Source organism: Lottia gigantea (assembly GCF_000327385.1).
Source record: "Lottia gigantea unplaced genomic scaffold LOTGIsca_61, whole genome shotgun sequence".
Taxonomy (NCBI): domain Eukaryota; kingdom Metazoa; phylum Mollusca; class Gastropoda; family Lottiidae; genus Lottia; species Lottia gigantea.
The window spans coordinates 1,000,858-1,022,735 of NW_008710086.1; the positions used below are offsets into that span (position 1 = coordinate 1,000,858).

The window sequence follows — 21,878 nt, forward strand, 5'->3', positions numbered from 1 at the left end:
CACTTTCAACTAAAAAAAACCCAACAAAATGGGGGAATATGTTAATAAAAAGTGTTGTTTGTATGAAATGAGTTTATTACAGGACGGAATAAATAAACTATGATATAAATAACACTGATAAATACAACAAAAATATTCCAGCATTCAAGCTTCTGATTGTTTACAATAAATGATAATAACTTTTGATGCTGATCTCATTAGCTCATGAATGGCAAGTGTAGTAGCCAAGAGAAAAAATAAGACATGAAACATCTAGATCAGGCTTTGTTCACTCCTTATGTTCAAGAATGAACCATTGCTCTAAAAATCAAATTTTATATTAAAATATGAAAATTTACAAATCGAATCAGCCACATGCCATAACTTTGATCAAATATGTATTTTTTAAAAATATGGAGTCAACGCCTCACAAAAACAGGCACAATTAATAACAGTACTTAAATAAATATATAACAAAAATAGAAATCTTTATTCCTCCTGTTTTTCTAGCAATTCTTCTTTCTCCCATTCTGTGATAAGTTCTGACGTAACTTCAGTAAATAAACGATCCCAGTCCCACGGCTTGTCATCCTTGATAAAAATAGATTGATAAAAATAAATTTGAGGTAGAAATTGGGAGACAGGACCATTTAAACTACCCCTTCAATCGGGATATCTCTTTGTTAATTCGAATTACAGCATCTTATCTTAAAAGAGACGAATTTCCTACTCTCTAACTAGAGCTTTCAATGACGATAAATTGTTTTGTGATCTGTGGCAAGGATCGAAAGTTTACACCTTTCAAAAGCACTGGCAGGGCATTATAAATGTTATTACTGTCAAGGTGATTCAAACTCACAATCCCCTATCAAGTGACAAAATGGAGGTTTATCGTATTTTACTAATTTGTAAGAAAAATGATTAAAAGATAACCTACCTCAATAAGATCTTCTTCAGGTGAGAGATTTTTAGTTAATAATTTTAAATCTATTTCATTATCCTGTAAAATAAAGAACATTAGATTTAATATTAGATAGTCATTGCCTAGGAATAGCCAACGTGTTGTCACTAAACATACAGTCAATGGAATAAATGAACTTGAAACTGATCTCTCTCACAAATATGTGAATGCTCTCTTCATCTCTGTAACTATGGCTGATCCATGAATAAGTACTGTAAGTCGTAACAACCTATTTTTAGCTGTCACTAAACATACAGTCAACGGAATAAATGAACTTGAAACTGATCTCTCTCACAAATATGTGAATGCTCTCTTAATCTCTGTAACTATGGCTGATCCATGAATAAGTACTGTAAGTCGTAACAACCTATTTTTAGCGGTTTTAAGTCTGAAATTTTAAATGGAAATCGCAAGAACACTAAGCTTAGAATGAATTTAGGTGATAACAACTTACTAGAGTAAGAAAGGCAACATGGCGTAATAAATCATTATCTAATTCTCGGAATGTAGCCACTCGATTTACAGATACACTGAAAATAATACATTAATAGAAGTAGCATTAGATACATTCATACATAGAAAACTGATGTGTGGGTATATATCTAATTTCTGAGACTTACAGTCAAAAGGTCAATGAAAAACTGGATTCAAATTCAATGTAGACGTACATATTTCTATGTTTAAATAGTCAAAAGCTTATACAGCAAGTCAAATGGAAAAAATACTTAAGTGATGTAAAAACTGATCTTAGGGGTTTTTTTTCTTATAGAAAAATTTTAAGCCAGTTCTTCAAAGTATGCACTGTAACTGAAAACAAACGTGACCATGCAAGCAAACCCTATCATAGCTAAAAAAATACAAAGAGAGTCTACTAACTTGGGAGCTATGGCAACTTTAGTTGATAAATCTTCTTCATGTTGTTCTTCTAATTCAGGAATAATTGGAATGTCTAGAAATAACAGGAATTTACATATCAAATTAACAATGTAAGATATCATGTGGATGCATTAAACATGTATAGCCAACAAACAAATGTTCTTTTTTCAAGATTTCAACCACAAACACCAAAAGAAACGCCTAAAAACATTCAAACATGTGCTTTTAAAATCATTTGTATAATTCTATCTTATATTTCTAGAAATATGTTGACCTATATAGTAATGGCGGATGTCATAAGTGAAGCTGACCATGCTTACTCTTTTCGAAACACCTGATGGTACTTCTCTTTAAATGAGTTCACAAATATACTTTTACTTTCTATTTTTGGCCATATTTTAGACAAGATTTTTATTAACAGAATTGTCATGCCTGTACGGACTTGCATGAAAAATGTTATGTTTTTCCTGGGCCAACAATTATATCATAATACAAAATACAAGATAAATAAGTCTTACCTGATTCTGAGCCGTCACTATCGACTGGACTTCGAGGACGTAATCTTTCACTGAAATTTCAAAAATTGTCAAAAACCATTGTTACTTGTAAATTTATGATAATTGATACTTATTAAAGCATCAAATTGATCTTTCAACATGAAAAAGATTTGGGGTAGGCTTTGAATAAATAATCTTGCTTGCGATATATTAATGAGTTCATATATTTATCATACATGGCAAATAATAAAACAACCAAAAAGCCATATGTTTGCAAAGTAAGCAGTTTTCGTGGCTGCATTGTACTATTAGATAGAATCTCTGACTTTAAAGATAGACAAATTAGATGAGTCCACTAGCTATCTAGGATCATTAGAGATTGAGAAAAGAAAAACCAAAAAGTTAGTTAAAATGAGGAAGAGTAAACCAGTTCATGCCTTGAACGCTGACCAAAACATCCTGTCTGTCTTCAAAATGAAACAGCCCGTTCAGTTACTGTTACTTCAAGTGTAAGATAAACTAGATTCATTATGAAAGTAGGGTTCAAATATAAATGAACACCTTTATTAAAAATAAACTTGTTAGAAATATAAATATCTAACTATTTACATGCCTAATATCTGAAAGAGTGTGTGTAATAATAAAAACTAACTAAAAATCAAATTCTAGTGAAAATAAAATTCTAACAAAAAGAATTTTGAACAAGAAACATAATTAAACAATGTGATTCCTATTAGAAAGAAAATTAAATTGAAAAAAATTAACCTTTTCAACACAAGCAGTCGCTCTTCTGGCCACATAATTACACAATATATACCTGAGCAGCATGTGATGCAGCTTTTACTTAGTGACGTCACATGACATTAACGCAACGTGCCTTAGTATATATTACTTAGAGTTCAGGGGATATAACATTTTATTTATACTCAGTGTTCAAAGTGTTAACATAATAAATTAAGGTGAATCCTGTATCCCAAATGAATCTAAATTTTACCCAAAAGCTGTTTTCAGTTCGGTGAGATCATTTCTAAATAAAAATAAGTGAAATTTGCTTTAAAAAAAGTTTTAAATAAAAAAAAAACAAGAAATGAAAAAACACGAGCAATTCTATACAGAAATATATAAAGGAATAGAAGAAAACACACTGAGAGAAATTGAAAAATAAAAATCACTCAAGAATTTCTAAGAGCTGAAGAAAACAAAGCTAAAAATTCAACAAAAAAATAAGTTGATATAAAAATCTAAAAGGAAATTTTAAATCAGATGGTGACCGACTTACTCTTCGTAGGTTTCAAACCCTTCACCAAGCTGCCTGTTACTAAATATAGATAATGTACAACATGCTGTTAGCTACGACAATAATCACAGAGTTATAATAATCAATGTTATCCTCTCACTTGCGTCAATCAAACTCTGCCAATTATTTTAATGAAAATTGAATTTTTACATTTGAAATATTTTCAATCTATATGAAATAGTGTTAGTAGAGTTTATTGTCAAATTGGGTGTTTTTGTTCAATCATACTCAAACTTGTCAAACATGCTTTCTGGCAATATTTTACAACACAAAATATCAAGTTGATTTCTTAAACTGTTATGGGTTTAATGAAAAATTATCAAAAGTAGGCTACATACCGTGGTCTTCTGCCCCCTTCTTCTCCCCACCCAGACACAGCTCTACTAGGTCGTCCAGGTGGGCCTTCATCAAGCTTAATATAAGAAAACAACAGATTAAGTAAAACCAAGAAACAGAGCTAGAAGTTAAGAACCTTGGTGTCCTTGCCAAAGATTATGAATTTTCAAAGTATATCATATCATTCAAACTAACTGCACAAAAAATATTCTCTCACTAGAGGTAAAGCCTTCATTCCTGTGCCTGTGCTTTCGTAACATTACTTAACAGCAATTGTACACCCCAAATTCATTAGATCATTACAAGAATACAAAGTCTGGCCTATAATTTTGCATCAACAACTTTGACTAACTTACATTTTGATTGGAAGCTTCAGGTATCAATTCACCCTGGCCCTCATCGTCTAACTCAGGGGGTGGGGCAGCTGATTCTTTTCTTGCTTTTGCTCTTCGGCCCTGTTTCACATTCTGAAATTGAAAATAAACTACAATCAAAGAAAGTTGATTGTCTATCACACATCAAGAAACCCTTTTGGTGATCACAGAATGTCTCCTTCATATTTTTTCAATAGGTTTAACTTTTGACTACCTTAAGTGGTCCAATATAGAGCCCTTCTTGCGCAGAGAACCCTTTAATTTTAACCTGATCTTATTAATCTTATCAAATCTATTGCAATATACATCCAACCCTGGGAACATTTTAATTGTCATCTGCTTGAGAATGTGAGGGATAGCGTGAGGAGGGAGGGTGAGCGGGAGGGAGGGAGGGGGGATGGAGAGATGGAGGGAGGGATGGAGAGGGAGGGATGGAGAGGGAGGGAGGGGGGAATGGCGAATACACTGTTCGTGATCAAAATATAAAACCTGAAAAAGAGTAAAAACCCCAAACAAACAGGGATATGAGACACTTACTCTTGGTTTTGATTCTCCCAAGTCGAAAGATTCATCATCCATATTTCAAAATCTTAAAAACAAATTTATTTTGCAGAAATACTTCGATTCTGTATTGGTTTGTTTACCTTGGAATTCCTTAAGGGGACCGGTTGTTGCTTACAATACTTTCAATTCTACTACAATTTGTAATTGCTTAGAAACATATCAAATGGATCAGAAGCAAACAAGGTATGATTTAAAATAAGCTGGAATAAGATAAACAGTTATTTAGGATAATTTAAGTAGTTTTTAACAAAAAAACACATTATTTTGAAAAAGAACTTAATAATTACTCCCTGAGATTTCTGATAAAGAAGTTACAAAAGGTCTACAAATGGATACGTACAAATTTGTGATCAAAGTTAAATCATAAACGCAAAATATGTTAGTTCGTCGAATTCTCTCTTTGCCTATAACTGATTAATCGTTTCTGCTTTGAAAAATATTTCAGCAATAGTCCTCAAAATTTGAAATTATTCACTTCATTATCAGGTTGATTAAAATTTTGACCTCAAAATGTTACTGAGCAGGGCAAGTCACTTTGTTGGACAGTTACCTAACTGTAAAAACATTACACAATTTCTTTTGACAAGAGTATGCATTTTTCAAAATGGAAAAGTTGGATACAGTTCTAAACCATTTCACCCCCGATTTAAGGGTCAACAGACGTCAAAACCTAAAGTTTTTCGGATGGAAGACATGACAGTGAAGGAAACAGTCCATGTGTACTCGGATAAGAAAAGTAGTGAACGATTCTATAGATTGTTACCAGCCTTCGGGTTGCTTCAGGGGGTATTTTTCCTGGGTGTAGGGATAATATCCTTGACCTCAAAAATCACAGACGAAGATATTGTGCAAATTAAACAAGAAAGTGAATTTTTAGAATGGTTGACTATACGGCAAAAACGATACCAGAAAGTTATTGTTGGAGTTTATCTATTTGCCGGTAATTTTACCCTTTTTTTTTAGCTCTTGGATGATGGCAGATTTTCAGGTCAGGTGCTCATAGGCAATTCTGGGACAGCCTTAATTCTGCCTCCCTCCCTCACCCCCTACCCCCTTTCAATACCATTGTGTTGGAGGGCATTCTTTAGCATTATCTTTGAACTTTTGCATTGCAGTCTAATATTTATTTCAGCTCTACGAGAATGATGGATTTTAAGGGCACCAAATTCATTAGAAATAATTCAAATATTTTTTTCTGTGTTTCAGCTGTGATGTGTATCGCCGTCTGTTCCATGTATCCAAGCAGAATTATCAAAAATATGTGGTTATTGAAAGGAGGTAATCATATCGCCGTGGAAACATTCTCACGATTTAATATGTTCAAATATTTAACAATGCCGTTAGATGAGGTGTCGGGAAAAATCATGAGGAAAGAATCCACACACACTGTTCCGCTGAAATTTAAAGATAGGTACGCCATGTATGTTATGCATTTAGATAAAGGTGTGTTACATCGCCCGGATCTCTTTGATTATCTCATAGCCTTAAAAAGAGAATTTCCAAAAAATTAGATGTACATTGACTAGAGCTCATCTTGTGCTGCTGACAGGTGCCTTGGATATACAGTCCTCATCAGGGCAGTTAGTGTCTCTGATGTAGGACTGATTGTTAGAAAATCCACTTGAGCTTGTCTCATGCAGCCGACACAGTTTTGGACAAACAATCCTCATCAGGACAGCCAGAGTTTTCATAATAATTGACTGAATGTTAGATAATTGGCTAGAGCTTATCTTGTGCTGGCAGCTTGTGTTTTGGATAAACAGACCTGATCAGGACAGTCAGTGTTTCTAATATAGGACAAAATGTTAGATATTTCACTAGAGCTCTTCACGTGGAGCAAACATGTTGTGGATAAACGGACCTTACCCGGACAACCTTGTTTACAATGGGGTGTGTGTTGTAATAACATGGTGGTAGATTTGAACATTGATTTCAACTACACTGCAGCTTAATGATTCAACGGTTCTTCCTTGAAGGAGGAAAAGATATAGAAAATAGCAGTGAAATATATAATAAAATAACGAAAATTACAAAAATCAAGCCATCTTAAAGACTCCAGTCCGATAGGCCCCCTGCCAAGTAGTGGCATTCATATGAATCAGTAGGTGAGAGGCCAAGCCTGGCCATCTTCAGTTTAGTGTGCATAATCCAAGAAAGATTTTATTTTGGACCCAAGACCAGCTCCAATTTTGGATCCTTGGAAACCTATTGTCTTATCCATGGAAACATTTTTTTTTAACAGCAATCTTGAGGATTGTTTAAGGTATTGTTAAGTTCATTGAAGATTGAAAAAAAGATAAATTCTATTAAAAATCACTGTGTTTTATTTCATACGAATTCATAAACTCAATAAAACAATTTTATCTGTGTTGTCCTGGCAATTTACATTCATGTAGTTAACTGTTGTCTGGTGTAATTAAATATGCAGGAGTTATAAAACTTGATCAACCGCTCTTCAATGATAAAGTCTGTTTTGCTATTCCTGATGTAAACAAACATTTTTTTCTTTCGTTGCCTTGTAACTAAAATGCTATAATTCAAGGCAGCTGCGGCATAATTCGAGATTTTTGTTGATGTAACTTTCAACCATGAATTCCGAAGAATATTCTTCAAATAACCGCAGTATTCGCAAAACATCAGGAATAGCAAAAGAAAGATGGAAACTTCTGGCACAGGTAAATTGCCCTTAATTTAATCTTCTCTAAGGCTTCTGCTTTTTTTTTTTGAATATTTCGATGGATGTCAACCAGCTTGTGTCGAAAAAGAAGAACTATACCATGGGAAATTTGCCTTTGCAAAACTGAAATGAAAATGATCCCCACCCTTTCTTCAATGCTTTTAGATTTTACAAAATGGAGAGAAATCATATGAAAACAACATCAAGAGCTCTGTATCGATTCGAAGATTTCAGAGTTTTGGTTTATTTGATGTAAAAACTGTATCTGCAGATAAAGATGTATTATGGCAAGATTATAGTCTTTCACAACATTCCACCCAATTCCAACTCTCTGTCAGGTAAAAACTCTTTTAAACAGTACAAAAAATAAGGGCAGGCATTTAGTAAGCTGGAATTTAATGTAGATTGACATGATTTTTGTAATTTTAGGTAGCTTACGCTTTGTAGTAGATGTTTTTCTCATCAGCTATAAAGCAAGCTTCTTGTTTCAAATGTAGAGCAAGAAAGAAAGATGGTTATTATTTCTAGGATGCAAGAAGTTAAGAGGTCCTGACACCATAGCGATCATATTGTATAGTTGCATGTAAGAATAGCAACTGAGTTGTGAGTTGTGTTCAGAACTCGTAACCACTTTAATCATTTGCTACTACTCTACTGGTAATTAATATGGGATGAGCTCTTGTTAACTAGTTTACTTCTGACATGCAGATAACATAGCTAATAGTGTAAATTTGGCACATTTGGCTTATTTCCCTTTGAAAAGATATATTATAAATTGTATTTTCAGTGAGTTAAAATGTAAAATAGATGCTGATAAACTACAGGGTTTTAACAACACTGGCAATATCTGTAAGTTATTTTTTAATTTTCACAGTTCAGACTGCATTAAAGACTTGATTCTCAAAATCTTGTCTTGGATAATATTCTGATTTTTAGGAAATACTGTAACGTAATTGGCTTTTAAGAAGTCCATTTATGGAAAGTTAACTCCAATTTCCAATGAAACACAAGTTAATTGGATTATCATTGGGTTTACTTATTTGATGAAATGAATTTGTTTTTATTCTGTAGGTATTTGGCCAGCCGAAGAAATCATGGCGTACTACTGTTTAGTTAATAAACATTTATTCCAGTAAGTTTTTATTTTATTTGCCTCAGACAGGAACTTAGCCAGTCCAAGGGTTCAAAGGAGGTTGAGATTTTTCAAGAAGACTTAATCAGTAGACTGCACAGTTCAATAAAGACCTCATTAATGACTGCATTGTGGTGATCTGTGATGTAGAACTAGACATTATAAAATACATAAAGAATTTTCAAGATTTCAGAAAGCATATTTGATGTTTTATTACAGTAAAAAGAATGTGATAGAGTTAGGAGGTGGTATGACCTGTTTAGCAGGTTTCACTGTGAGTATTGTTATTATATAAAATAATATTTGTCAGTCTAAATCATAAAACTAACAATATGCTTCAGGGAAATAATCAAACTAAGTCCCACAGATTCCAATATTTAAACAGTTATTAATGTGAATATTTTTTTTCTTCCTGTAGATAGCAGCTACCTCTGAGGCTTCCTTAGTTCAAGTTACCGATGGAAATGAAGATTCCGTTAAAAGTAAAAAAAACTTTCATTTCCTTTGATATATTGGGATTTTTTAAAATAAGTTTTCTCTTGCCAGTGATGCAAGTCAGAGTATCTGAAAGCATCTAGTCATGTTAAAGATTCTTTGATATTGAAAAAGAGTTTAATTTAGCTGCTTAACTAGCAAAGTTTCCCTCACTGCACACTGCATGTAATTAGACTCTCCCATTATTAACAGTTTATTAGATTCTTCAAGGCTGTAATTATGGTTGTTTGTTGTATATTATTATTTAGATTTATCAGCGATGGTAGACCGAAATCAACAAAGGTTTCATACAACTGAGGTGATCTCAAGGTAAGACATCAAATTTCAAAATTTTTATTTTCAAATATGGGCTTTTATCAAATATCTTTTTTCAAGAATTTAAAGATTCAGACCTGGATGAGTATTGATTATGATAATGTGATATTTAAATTAAGAAATATACATCCTCAAAGGTTGTAAGGTTGTATATTTTGTAGTTTATTTCGCTGGGGACCAGGTCCACTAGAAGATTGTTTACAAGAAAAATTTGATATTGTTTTATGTTCTGATTGGTAAGTTGATTTTATCTTTTTTAAGAGAACAAAGACACCAAATAGATTCTCACTGGTCTCAATAAGAGAGTAAAAGTTAAAATATGATCTAGAAAGCATTGATGATAGAATTAGTTTACATGTGCCACTAATTAGCCTAGTTCATGAAGATCAAAACTGCTTACCAACTGATGGTGTGCAAGACTACAGCAGTATTTAATGTTAATTTGAGTAAAATTTACAAGTTGTGATTTTTATTTTAGTTTATTTTTTGAAGAAGGAAGAAAGGATCTAGTAAATTCCATGTTTAATCTTTTAAAACCTCAGGTATATTATTAATTCCCTTGTTATATTGTCTGCGTAAACACTTCGCCAATATTTTCATCATTACTACCCCCCATTTAAAAAATAATCTTATGGTTTTATCACTATGTTCCTTGTCAAGATAAAAAGCTGTGGTGGCTCAGTGGGTTAAATGTTTGGCTAACTAAACTGAAAGCCCAGGGTTCAAAATAATACCAGGGGCTGACATGGAAAAAGCACTAGTCTTCGGATGGGACAATAAACCGAGGCCCCATGTGCTACAGACTATGAATGTTAAAGATTGCTCAACAGTTTCAATTTGAAAAAAAAAGCAAACTAACGCCTTTGTCCTGGCAAAATTACCCTCATTGCACACTTCATAGTGTTGCCTGCCTTCATTAGCCCAAGTAAGACATACTTCTTGATTTCATTCTGTTTCCTATCCCAGATAATTAATACTGATGTAATAATTTCAGGGGGTAATTTTAGTATTTGCTCCGAGTCGAGGTGGAACATTCGACATGTTTAAATGTTTAGCTGAGGAAAGTTTTGATACAGAAGTTATAGAAAATTATAATCCCACAGTTTGGAGTCTACATCAAAAGGTTTGTGACAGTTTTATTCGCCCAGAATTCTTCCTTTTCACCATTTCATGATGCAGAAAAGTAGAACGTAAAACTCCATTCATTTCATTTCATTTCCTTTTCAGATAATAAGGCCAAATGTAGAATAAACCAAGTACATAACAGTATTTCCCATATCTGAATTTTTATTATTACTTTTCATCCATGTTAAGATGTTGCAAATTAGTCCCTTCATGATGAGAGCCTCATCATATGATGAAGGATGTAAAACTCCATTGTATTTTGTTGTGTTTTAGAATAAAGAGTCAAAACTGTACGATGAAAATATTCATTATCCATTACTGCTGAAACTGGTGAAAAAAAATACCTAGACTGATGAAAAATACCTAGACTGATGAAAAATACCTAGACTGATGAAAAATACCTAGACTGATAAAAAATACCTAGACTGATGAAAAATACCTAGACTGATAAAAAATACCTAGACTGATGAAAAATACCTAGACTGATGAAAAATACCTAGACTGATAAAAAATACCTAGACTGATGAAAAAAGAGGTCACAGTTTAAACAAGAAGAAGACTTAAAGGAATTCTACCTCTTAGAATGAATATTAAATTCAAAGTATCTTGGCCAATAAGAGTATATATTCATCAGTGGACTTACCTGGTGTTATAACTATACAACAGAATTCTTGTATAATCTGATAAGCATTATAAGTACTTAAGTTGTTCTCACACTGTAGCCATCACAAGTTGCCAATAAGAATAGGAATCATTAAAGTCAAATGTAACTCTCATGCAACTGAGTTGTGAGTTGCATCTGATCACATGACCACTGTCTTTATTCGCAAACATACACAACTGACAATCGCTATGGTATGAAGGAACCTTTATATGGAGTTTCATAAACCACTGATGGACCAAGTTTGAGAATTTATATTTTATGTGCATTCAAAGAAGTAGTATTCCTTTAAAAAAAACAGTTTGAGATAGTTGATAGATCTGTTTTGTTTACAATAGTTTATATATATATTATTATTATTATTATTAACTAATAATCAGGGAACAACATGGTAAAAATACTACTTACGATATTACTTAGTTTGCAATATCAGTTTCTATTGGAAGCAGACGTTAATTTGTCATCTACGAACCATTACTTATTACTTAATAACATACGATATTATATAAGCTTTACTTAATAGCTTACTAATAACTTATAATGTGATAACTTAGGATAGTATATAAAGATATTACTTATAACTTGATAACTTACCTCGGGCAAAAGCTTAATAACTTATAACTTGCTAACTTACTTAGGCCAAAAGCTTAATAACTTATAACTTACCTTGGGCAAAAGCTAAATAATTTGTAACTTATAACTTGCCTTAGGCAAAAGCTTAATAACTTAACTTAATAACTTACCTAGGCCAAAAGCTTAATAACTTATAACTTTGTAACTTACCTAGGCCAAAAGCTTAATAATTTATAACTTGATAACTTACCTAGGCAAAAAGCTTAATAACTTGATAACTTGCCTAGGCTTAAAAGCTTGATAACTTAATAACTTACCTAGGCCTAAAGCTTAATAACTTAATAACTTACCTAGGCCAAAAGCTTAATAACTTAATAACTTACCTAGGCCAAAAGCTTAATGACTCATTGATAAATTATAACTTACTAATTACCCAGGCCACAGGGTTTGTTTATTGTTATGAATGTTACTTACAGGCCATGTTTAAAGGTGACATCCGTTAAGATGTTTTGGGAAACAGGATTCTTTTTTAAGAAATAAATATTGATCTATTGATGTATGTTATATATTATTTTATTTACCATTCCTTATTTACTTATTTATTTAACTTTAACTTACTTATTCTAGTTATTTATTTAGTTAATGAGGATTTCTCTGTACCTATCATTCTGAGTTTCCACATTCAGTTAGCTTTCCCAACAACTTTCCACATTCCCTTGAAAGTTCCAACATTTCTTTGAGTGAAGATTGACCACATTCCCTTTAACGTTAACAGATTTATTTCTAGATTTCCAAGTAAAACAGGGTTAGATATATTGTTTAATCCCTAGGTGTAAAATTATAACTTTATTTAATTATAATAGATTATATTTATATAGTTTCTATTTTATTTTCATTACATTCCATTTATTATAGAGAGTTAACACTTTAACGTATGTCCCAAATGTGTACAAAACACCTGCAGCAGGGTTTTCCAACTCTATTTGGATGTTAGAATCCTTTTCAGATAGTTCTCTCTCATAGCCATTAATGTTAATTTTTTTCTTATTTTTTTATGAACAACAAAGAAATAGTATGCCTAAAGTGTAATTGAAATTTGTCTGATATTATTTATCAAGGCGACCAAGACTTAATTAGTGATTAATGGCCTTGTTGAGAATTGTTTTTATATGCATCAAATATTTGACTTTGTTTTACATTGTGTTACTGTGTTTTATATGGCTTATGTTGTACTGTTAGGCTTCATTAGTCCAACAAGATGCAGAACTGTAGAATTTTAAATGTATTTATTTGTATGTATATGTGGGTTTTCTTCTGGAAATTTTTGATAGATGAAAAAAGTGGGTTTATTTTATTGTTTAATTTGTAATTTGTTTTGTTGATTTTCTGTATTTGATTATGATCTGTCCATTCCTTGTTTATATTAAGTTTAACAAACATATTTATTTATGCACTGTTGGGTCAAAAGTTTGTACCCCCCAATTGTACCCCTAAAATTTGAAAATATAATTTTTTTTACATTCTTGTCCCAAAAAGATTCATCATGGGAGTGAGCCTTGGGCCTATAGCACTTCCACAGAACTACGGCATTATGAATCTCAACACTGACTATTGTCCTCCCATTAAGACAGTCTCAAGAGGTTGGTGTCGCCACTGGTCTGGGTATACTAGACCAATCTTTTCTGAATTTGATTTGGGGTAAAAACATTGTACGGACCTTTAAAACGGATATATGCTCATAGAAATTTGTTTCACCAGCTGATAAAGCTCATTTTGCATGCAGCTTTTACTGAATATATATTGAAATTGGTATGACTTCATTGGTATGACTTCATTGGTATGACTTCATATTGTACTTGAAAATGTCAATAAGGCACTGCAAGTGATGACAGTACAAATTGGTACTGTACGTTTGAATTTAGATTGTAACAGAACAGGAATCAGATTTTAATTTTGAAGAGTGATACAGATAGGGCTCTATCAGCTGGTGAAGCAAGGATATTTATATCCCTTAATCTGTCACTGTTATGTTTCTCTCTATATTTTGGTGTATAAAAGGTTGCCTTCTAGAAAGGAGAACAGTATTTGCATTTATTTTGAACTAATATTTATGATGTTTAAAGTGTTTGTTTTTTCACTTAAGGGGCTCTCGCATCATAGTGTTTATGGTTGCAAATATTGAAACTGACCATGAGTTCTGAAAGCATGAAGATCAAGCCCTTGAAATGCTAAAAATTCATCTCAGATCATTTGAAAACTGTTGGCTTCTGGCAGCCTACAGACCCGGCCTCTTGGGCTGTAACAGAGACTCTCATCTTGCACTCCCCCTGAAGCATAGAACACTAGCGACTCTTTATAGTTTCTATCATGTTACAATCTACTAGCTAGTTGAACACGGTAGTTTATATCAATGGTGGCTCACTGCTATCTTGTTACAATCTACTAGCTAGTTGAACACGGTAGTTTATATCAATGGTGGTTCACTGCTATCTTGTTACAATCTACTAGCTAGTTGAACACGGTAGTTTATATCAATGGTGGCTCACTGCTATCATGTTACAATCTACTAGCTAGTGGAACACGGTAGTTTATATCAATGGTGGCTCACTGCTATCGTGTTACAATCTACTAGCTAGTTGAACACGGTAGTTCATATCAATGGTGGCTCACTGCTATCATGTTACAATCTGCTAGCTAGTTGAACACGGTAGTTTATATCAATGGTGGCTCACTGCTATCATGTTACAATCTGCTAGCTAGTTGAACACGGTAGTTTATATCAATGGTGGCTCACTGCTATCTTGTTACAATCTACTAGCTAGTTGAACACGGTAGTTTATATCAATGGTGGCTCACTGATATCATGTTACAATCTACTAGCTAGTGGAACACGGTAGTTTATATCAATGGTGGCTCACTGCTATCTTGTTACAATCTACTAGCTAGTTGAACACGGTAGTTTATATCAATGGTGGCTCACTGCTATCGTGTTACAATCTACTAGCTAGTTGGACACGGTAGTTTATATCAATGGTGGCTCACTGCTATCGTGTTACAATCTACTAGCTAGTTGGACACGGTAGTTTATATCAATGGTGGCTCACTGCTATCATGTTACAATCTACTAGCTAGTGGAACACGGTAGTTTATATCAATGGTGGCTCACTGCTATCATGTTACAATCTACTAGCTAGTGGAACACGGTAGTTTATATCAATGGTGGCTCACTGCTATCATGTTACAATCTACTAGCTAGTGGAACACGGTAGTTTATATCAATGGTGGCTCACTGCTATCGTGTTACAATCTACTAGCTAGTTGGACACGGTAGTTTATATCAATGGTGGCTCACTGCTATCGTGTTACAATCTACTAGCTAGTTGAACACTGTGGTTTAAATCAATGTTCTCTGAAACTTACTGGCTCTATATCTGTTCTCTGATAGTTATTATTGATAGAGTATGCTATAAAGGTTATTTTGCTTGGGCAACGGCATCAGCCCCCTCTTTGTGAATTTGAGCTCGGTCAATTGTACAAGGGACATAGCTTATAGTAGTTATAGTCTAGTCATCACTGTAAGCCTGTGACAGTTAACTTTCTTTGACAATGCAGGGATAGAGCCCCCGACGCTCAGAATAGAAAGCGAGAGACTAAAATCTTTTCAAAATGTTTTATTTCCTTCTGTTTATGATGGGTTTACTCTTCTGAAAAAGGTACGAAAACGAAACGAAGTAGGGTATGATGTATGTACTTAGATGTGATATTAAAATAATTCACACCCTACTCCTACAGGCCTATTATCATTTACAGATCGACTGGTTTAGTTCGATACCTGACTCTTAATACCAAGATGTAAATATATGGATATCGGAAATTGACGTCCTATCAATTGTGTCCTAACCTAACATAATCAAAGTCAAATGTCACTGGCAAATAGGCGGGAAAAGACTAAACAAAAGTTGATCAAAGGACGCATCAACAGTTTGATTTGTGGTCTTGATGACCCACGTGAACGCGAAATTTCTTTATCGTAGCCCAATCTGGGTTCCAGGGGCCACCATGTGGAAAGCTGTTGGTTTCAGAGGAACGTGTCTGTACGGCACAATCTCTTGCTCGTCTGCGATCTCTTGGTCGACAAAAGACATTCGACTCCGTGTTGTGGCAGAATGTTCCCTAATCTTAGCATCAACTTCCATTTGGTACCTTCTGGACATTGCCAGTCGAGAAATCAACCGTCTCTCCATTTCCGGTCTTCGTTTGGCAGAAACATTTCTTGACGTCATATACGAGTCGATGGCTTTAATGATGACGTCATCGTACATGTCATTCATTAGATCTATTTTAGGAAGTGGCAGCTCGTGTCTGTTTCCATGGTGAGATCGAGATGTTGTCTGACAACTGCCAGAAACTTCGGACTGCTTTTCTGGACTTCTGATCCCGAATGAATCGTCATGTAATGAATTGACGCTTCTGCTTCGTTTTGATAATCTGGAGGCTTTCGAAGATCCTCGTCTAGGAAATTCGTTGTCGTGATAGAAGGAACATTCCGAAAATTGGACTCTTTTCGGTTGATCTCGCTCGGAAGGGAAATCAGTGGCGGAGGGAATCCGAATTGGTTTGTTTTTTCCTTCTTTTAAAGACAGTTCTAGATTTATAATACTGTTCGCTTTTTTGACACTTTCCACTGGCGTCACCACATCCGGATCCTGAAATCCTTCGTGGTCTTTTATTCCTGAGAATCTGGTCTGTTTCCTCACCTCCGGTTTAAATTTATAAGGCTGTTCTGAAAGTTTATACATGGGATACAAGTCCTTAGTACCGGAAGTTGATGATAGGCCTATAGAAGTACCCTCTTCGTCTTTTACTGGTCCCAAACACAAACCAACCATCAAATTCTGTTCCTGAATTCTTTTTTTGGTTTCTTCTAGATATTTTAACCGTCTTTTCTTTTCGTTGAGAAAATGTTTTCTGGCCTTGATAGCGTGCTCACAAGATTGTCCGGTTCCTTCCAACATGCTGACTTGAACTGGGGGTTTGTTTTCAGCGACCACAAAATACACAAACGGCATGTGAGCCGAGGTTTTTGGCTGATTGAAGTCCAATGGTGGAACAATCGGTGCAGAATTCTCTTTATCCGTGTTCCCCACCATTTTAGTTTGACTGTCAATGTTGGAAGAAAGGCTATTATTAGTAGAAAATCTCTTTCTTCTTGAGTTGGTCTCCATTTTGTCGAGGGATGTCAATATGGGGTAATTTTCTAAATTCTATATTTTGACATCGCTGAAATAAGAAATAGAAACATATAAGTTGCAAAAATGAAGGTTTACCAGTTAATACGTTAGACATTTACTCCTCCCACCCAGTTCCACGTCATTCAAGACACCAATGAGGTACGTCACTTTTTCTTGGAGTGTCACGTCATTCAATATACATGTACCAGATACGGCACATGTTTATCAGTACTACGTCACTTAATCTATCAATCACGTCACTTGTTTCTCAATGTTACGTCAGTCAGTACACGAGCTACGTCACTTTTATACGTCAAATACGTCTTTTGTTAACATAGGTCTACGTCTCTTATTGCGTCAGTCTTTCTAAACGAATGAAACGTGACTTATTTACCGGCGCTACGTCAATTGTACAACCGGTGCTTCGTCAGTTAATAGACGGTAGGCCTACATGTATATCTTTCTGCAGACCTAGTGAAAGATCATTAAAAACGCAATAATATAATAAAGTGAATTAATAAGCCCACATCAAATCAAACCCAGAAGAATAAATGATATTTGAAAGTAATCGTTGATGTATTATGTAGAGGTTAATATATAAAAAGAAATAGTCTGCAATATTCAAATAAAATGCAAAATACCTGATATAATTTTTTAGGAAATCCTTCTTTTCCTACTGTTAGTGAACTAAACTGGTTGCTGTCGTGGAACACGTGATGGGATTATCAGATTAACCACAAATCTTAATCCGAATATCCATTCTATATTCTGAATTCAAACGCCACGCTTTCATTTGTTGATGTTTAGCAGTAGTCCAATCATATGAAGGGATCTTTATTCTGGATTTGGGATTAGATAGAGGAGATTAATAAAAGATAATCGGTCGTTGAGTGGATTAAAGAGAAAAATATATTACATGAGAGAATTGAGCCCTTTGGTGTGTAAAATGAAATAGAGCTTTACGCTCTGTATTCTTAAAAGTGACATGACACATTTAAAAAAAATACAACAAAAAACGCCCATGTTCCTTATTGAGCCGACTGAGCTAGCGTACATTGCTCATCTACCCTAGGGCCTGATTCTACTCCACGGGCCCCCACCTGTAAGGCCCCGCCCCCACCAACACAAAATGCGAGAGAGCTTATGTTAAAAGCATTCCCATGCATATTCAATTTGTTACATACGGAAATGACAACACCAAAACGTCATTAATATCGTTAAATGTAATCGATGACGTCATTAATAGTGTCGTTAAGAGGTAACAGGCGACTTTTGTGGAAATCCAGCTGGAAGCGAGGCTAATTATGGGAGGATTAGTCTAATCTAATTTAATCCTTTTCTCTCATTCGGTCTCTAGTTGATATGTTCCACACGTATTCTGGCTTTAGTCTGACAAATTCCCTCCATTTACATATTTTCTACCTTTGCTCGAGCGAACTCTGGAAAATTATTTGATATAGCCTTAAGCACAGATCGCAATTTCAGTGTCGTCAGAATCTGTCCAAGTTTTTGCGTTCTTACAAAAACATCAGACAGGAAACTTGAAAATCCATTTTATTTCATTAGTCCAATAAGATACAGAACAGTAGAATATAAAACTCCATTTCATTTCATTAGTCCAATAAGATACAGAACAGTAGGATATAAAACTATATTTCATTTCATTAGTCCAATAAGGTACAGAACGCGGAGCTTCATTTCATTATATTAACTCAATGTCATTCAGAACAATAAGACGTAAAATTCCATTTCATTCCATTCACTACCTTGTGGGCGTATAAAAATCATTCATCATGATGTGACGTGATAATCTGGTCACAATGTTAGAAACAATCTGTAGAATCTGTAGGGGATAAATCGAGATTATCAGGTGACGAGGTATCAACCTCCAGAGCGAACGTGGTCAGAAAGATTATGAACATGTTATAAAATTCTGGTGACAAGAATTTCTTCTCAGTGGGGATAAGACTTCCGTTGGTGGAACATTTCTATCAGGTCAGTTTTTTGAGTAATTTTTTCCTTACCCATCTGAAATCTGCTTTTTTTTTCTTGTGTAATGCTTTCTTTTTATTATTTTTGCTATGTAGGGATTGCACCCTGTACCTCCAGGTTAGGGAGCAAGTATCAAACTCAGTGATGCTTAGTTTTGAATATGCCTTGAAATTTTTATATATTTAGTTAAGCACCGAGCAGCTAGTTTGATCAGTTTGCAATATGTTCCAAAACTTCAGAACAATGAGTAATTCCACAATGTAACAAGCAACACAAAACAGTCAATAGACCATTGAAACATAGCGTGTTCGGCTAACCAAATATTTTTTGTGATACATAACGTCACGTTCCGGGAAGCAGATATGGTTTGTTAAATATGATGTCCGGATCCTGGAAGATCCTCAAAGATCCTCGAAGTTCCGTGCAACAAAAATCGTTCTGTGAAATATAACGCCGCGTTTCAGCAAAAAAACCGTACTATGAAGCAATACGATGTTCCGCGATGTAAAGCATCTTTCTATGAAGCAATACGATGTTCCGCGATGTAAAGCATCTTTCTATGAAGCAATACGATGTTCCGCGATGTAAAGCATCTTTCTATGAAGTAATACGATGTTCCGCGATGTAAAACATCGTTCTATGAAGTAATACGATGTTCCGCGATGTAAAATACCGTTATATGAAGTAATACGATGTTCCGCGATGTAAAATACCGTTATATGACGCAATACGATGTTCCGCGATGTAAAACATCGTTCTATGAAGTAATACGATGTTCCGCGATGTAAAACATCGTTTCTGTGAAGCGCTGAATTGTTCCGCGAAGCACTAAATCGTTCTGTGAAGCAATCAGCTGTTCCGCGAAGTACTAATTCGTTCTGTAATGCAATCAGCTGTTCCGCGAAGTACTAATTCGTTCTGTGAAGCAATCAGCTGTTCCGCGAAGTACTAATTCGTTCTGTAATGCAATCAGCTGTTCCGCGAAGTACTAATTCGTTCTGTGAAGCAATCAGCTGTTCCGCGAAGTACTAATTCGTTCTGTGAAGCAATCAGCTGTTCCGCGAAGCACTAATTCGTTCTGTGAAGCAATCAGCTGTTCCGCGAAGCACTAAAATCGTTCTGTGAAGCAATCAGCTGTTCCGCCAAGCACTAATTCGTTCTGTAATGCAATCAGCTGTTCCGCGAAGCACTAAAATCGTTCTGTGAAGCAATCAGCTGTTCCGCGAAGTACTAATTCGTTCTTTGAAGCAATCAGCTGTTCCGCGAAGCACTAAAATCGTTCTGTGAAGCAATCAGCTGTTCCGCGAAGTACTAATTCGTTCTGTGAAGCAATCAGCTGTTCCGCGAAGCACTAAAATCGTTCTGTGAAGCAATCAGCTGAAGAAACAAGCGTTGTAGCAAACAGCTTTCTGTTTGGACATGGATTGTTTGCGGAGTACGACTTTTTTGTATTCGATTCCTTTGTTTCATGACTTAAATAACACATAAATTGTTGTCTCTTTCAGGAAAAATTCAAAATGTTACCCCAAAACATATTGATGTGGTTATCGGTGTTAGTGGCCAGTGTTGGAATAACGGTGTTCGCCGACGAGTTAGAATTCACAGACGCCATTGAAGCAGTGGATGGTCCACGGCTGATAGTCGCAGAGGGAAACGAAATTCTAGATAAAGAAGATGCCACCAAGAGACTATTTGGGGACAAACGATTATTCGGAGACAAACGCATATTCTTAGAAAATCCCGAACACAAAAGACTGTTTTTGGATAAACGAGGTTTCGGCGATAAGCGGGGATACGGCGACAAACGCGGCTACGGCGATAAGCGAGGCTTTGGTGATAAACGTGGTTTTGGTGATAAGCGCGGCTTCGCAGACAAACGTGGGTTCGGAGACAAACGCTCATCAGCTTCCAGCCTCCGACCATTTTTATTAGCAATGTTGGACAATTTTGGAAGTCGCCGACCAAAAAATTCTTATGCTTATTGGTCGCATCGACCGGGACTACTAATCCGAAACGGACGCAGTGCTTAAATAGGACAGGAACGATTTCAAACAAACGATTTTGTGTTCGCAGTATCATCTACTCATATGTTAATAATGAAATCTAGTCTGCGACCCATTATCAGTGGAAAAAGAATTTAAAGGCGATGACGGCAGCTGTATAGGAGACGAGGAAGCAAAGAGCAAAACTAAAAAAAAAAAAAAAAATTAAATGAAATAAAAGAAAACTGAAAAACGCAAAAAAAAAAAAAAATTGAACTTCAGGGACAGTGGGAAGGAATACAATTTTGATTTTTGGTAAAATAAAATGAAATATGAATAGAAAAAATGGCTTGTTTTCTTTCCTTCTACCTCCAACCTTTCCTGACAAACGTTTAGGTTTTCTGAGATCTCTCACCGCCTGTACACTCTCACCGCCTGTACACTCTCGCCTGTACACGCTCACCGTCTCACCGCCTGTACACTCTCACCGTCTCACCGCCTGTACACTCTCACCGCCTGTACACTCCCACCGCCTGTACATAAAATAGTCAGTTTTATTTGCAGTAAAGATACCCTGGAGGGCTGAATGAAAAGTTCCCTAACAGAGAAATTTAATGGTTTGTATTTATTTCTCTACACAGTCCTTTTTCAGGTCTACATACCCTACATACACGGTCTAGATGTCAGTCAGATTATTTCTTTGGAAGTCTGGAGTGACCAAATCGAATGATAAAAGCATCGGAACTGCTTCATAATTAGCATAAATTGCCACGGAACGTCAAGCGTCTGACACTTTCCTGGTCTGCTGCGA

The 21,878-nt window shown here is 35.0% G+C and overlaps 5 protein-coding genes across 5 annotated transcripts; 3 read left to right on the forward strand and 2 right to left on the reverse strand.

The window, feature by feature from the left end:
- Positions 1 to 55: 55 nt before the first annotated feature.
- Positions 56 to 4,965, reverse strand: LOTGIDRAFT_204506 (hypothetical protein). The gene is made up of 9 exons (XM_009064265.1): positions 4,858 to 4,965; positions 4,303 to 4,413; positions 3,949 to 4,022; positions 3,593 to 3,631; positions 2,335 to 2,384; positions 1,817 to 1,889; positions 1,395 to 1,470; positions 917 to 979; positions 56 to 570 (listed from the first exon to the last, which is right to left on the reverse strand). Exons 1-9 carry the CDS (start codon positions 4,897 to 4,899, stop codon positions 469 to 471), a joined length of 630 nt encoding a protein of 209 aa, XP_009062513.1. The 5' UTR covers positions 4,900 to 4,965; the 3' UTR covers positions 56 to 468.
- Positions 4,966 to 5,577: 612 nt separating this feature from the next.
- LOTGIDRAFT_166822 (hypothetical protein) lies at positions 5,578 to 6,395 on the forward strand (the record flags this gene model as incomplete). The annotated part of the gene is made up of 2 exons (XM_009064266.1): positions 5,578 to 5,824; positions 6,091 to 6,395. The coding sequence occupies 2 exons, from the start codon at positions 5,578 to 5,580 to the stop codon at positions 6,393 to 6,395; spliced, it is 552 nt and encodes a 183-aa protein (XP_009062514.1).
- Positions 6,396 to 7,472: 1,077 nt separating this feature from the next.
- Positions 7,473 to 10,754, forward strand: LOTGIDRAFT_166823 (hypothetical protein; the record flags this gene model as incomplete). Its single annotated transcript, XM_009064267.1, has 11 exons — positions 7,473 to 7,559; positions 7,727 to 7,899; positions 8,349 to 8,410; positions 8,633 to 8,693; positions 8,913 to 8,967; positions 9,112 to 9,175; positions 9,437 to 9,497; positions 9,665 to 9,739; positions 9,982 to 10,045; positions 10,498 to 10,626; positions 10,731 to 10,754. 11 exons carry the CDS (start codon positions 7,473 to 7,475, stop codon positions 10,752 to 10,754), a joined length of 855 nt encoding a protein of 284 aa, XP_009062515.1.
- A 4,767-nt stretch (positions 10,755 to 15,521) lies between these two features.
- Positions 15,522 to 17,087, reverse strand: LOTGIDRAFT_235222 (hypothetical protein; the record flags this gene model as incomplete). Its single annotated transcript, XM_009064268.1, has 1 exon — positions 15,522 to 17,087. The coding sequence occupies one exon, from the start codon at positions 17,085 to 17,087 to the stop codon at positions 15,888 to 15,890; it is 1,200 nt and encodes a 399-aa protein (XP_009062516.1). The 3' UTR covers positions 15,522 to 15,887.
- A 3,755-nt stretch (positions 17,088 to 20,842) lies between these two features.
- On the forward strand, positions 20,843 to 21,001 carry LOTGIDRAFT_59837 (hypothetical protein; the record flags this gene model as incomplete). Its single annotated transcript, XM_009064190.1, has 1 exon — positions 20,843 to 21,001. A coding segment is annotated over one exon (159 nt), but the record flags the coding sequence as incomplete, so codon positions are not given.
- Positions 21,002 to 21,878: the final 877 nt, after the last annotated feature.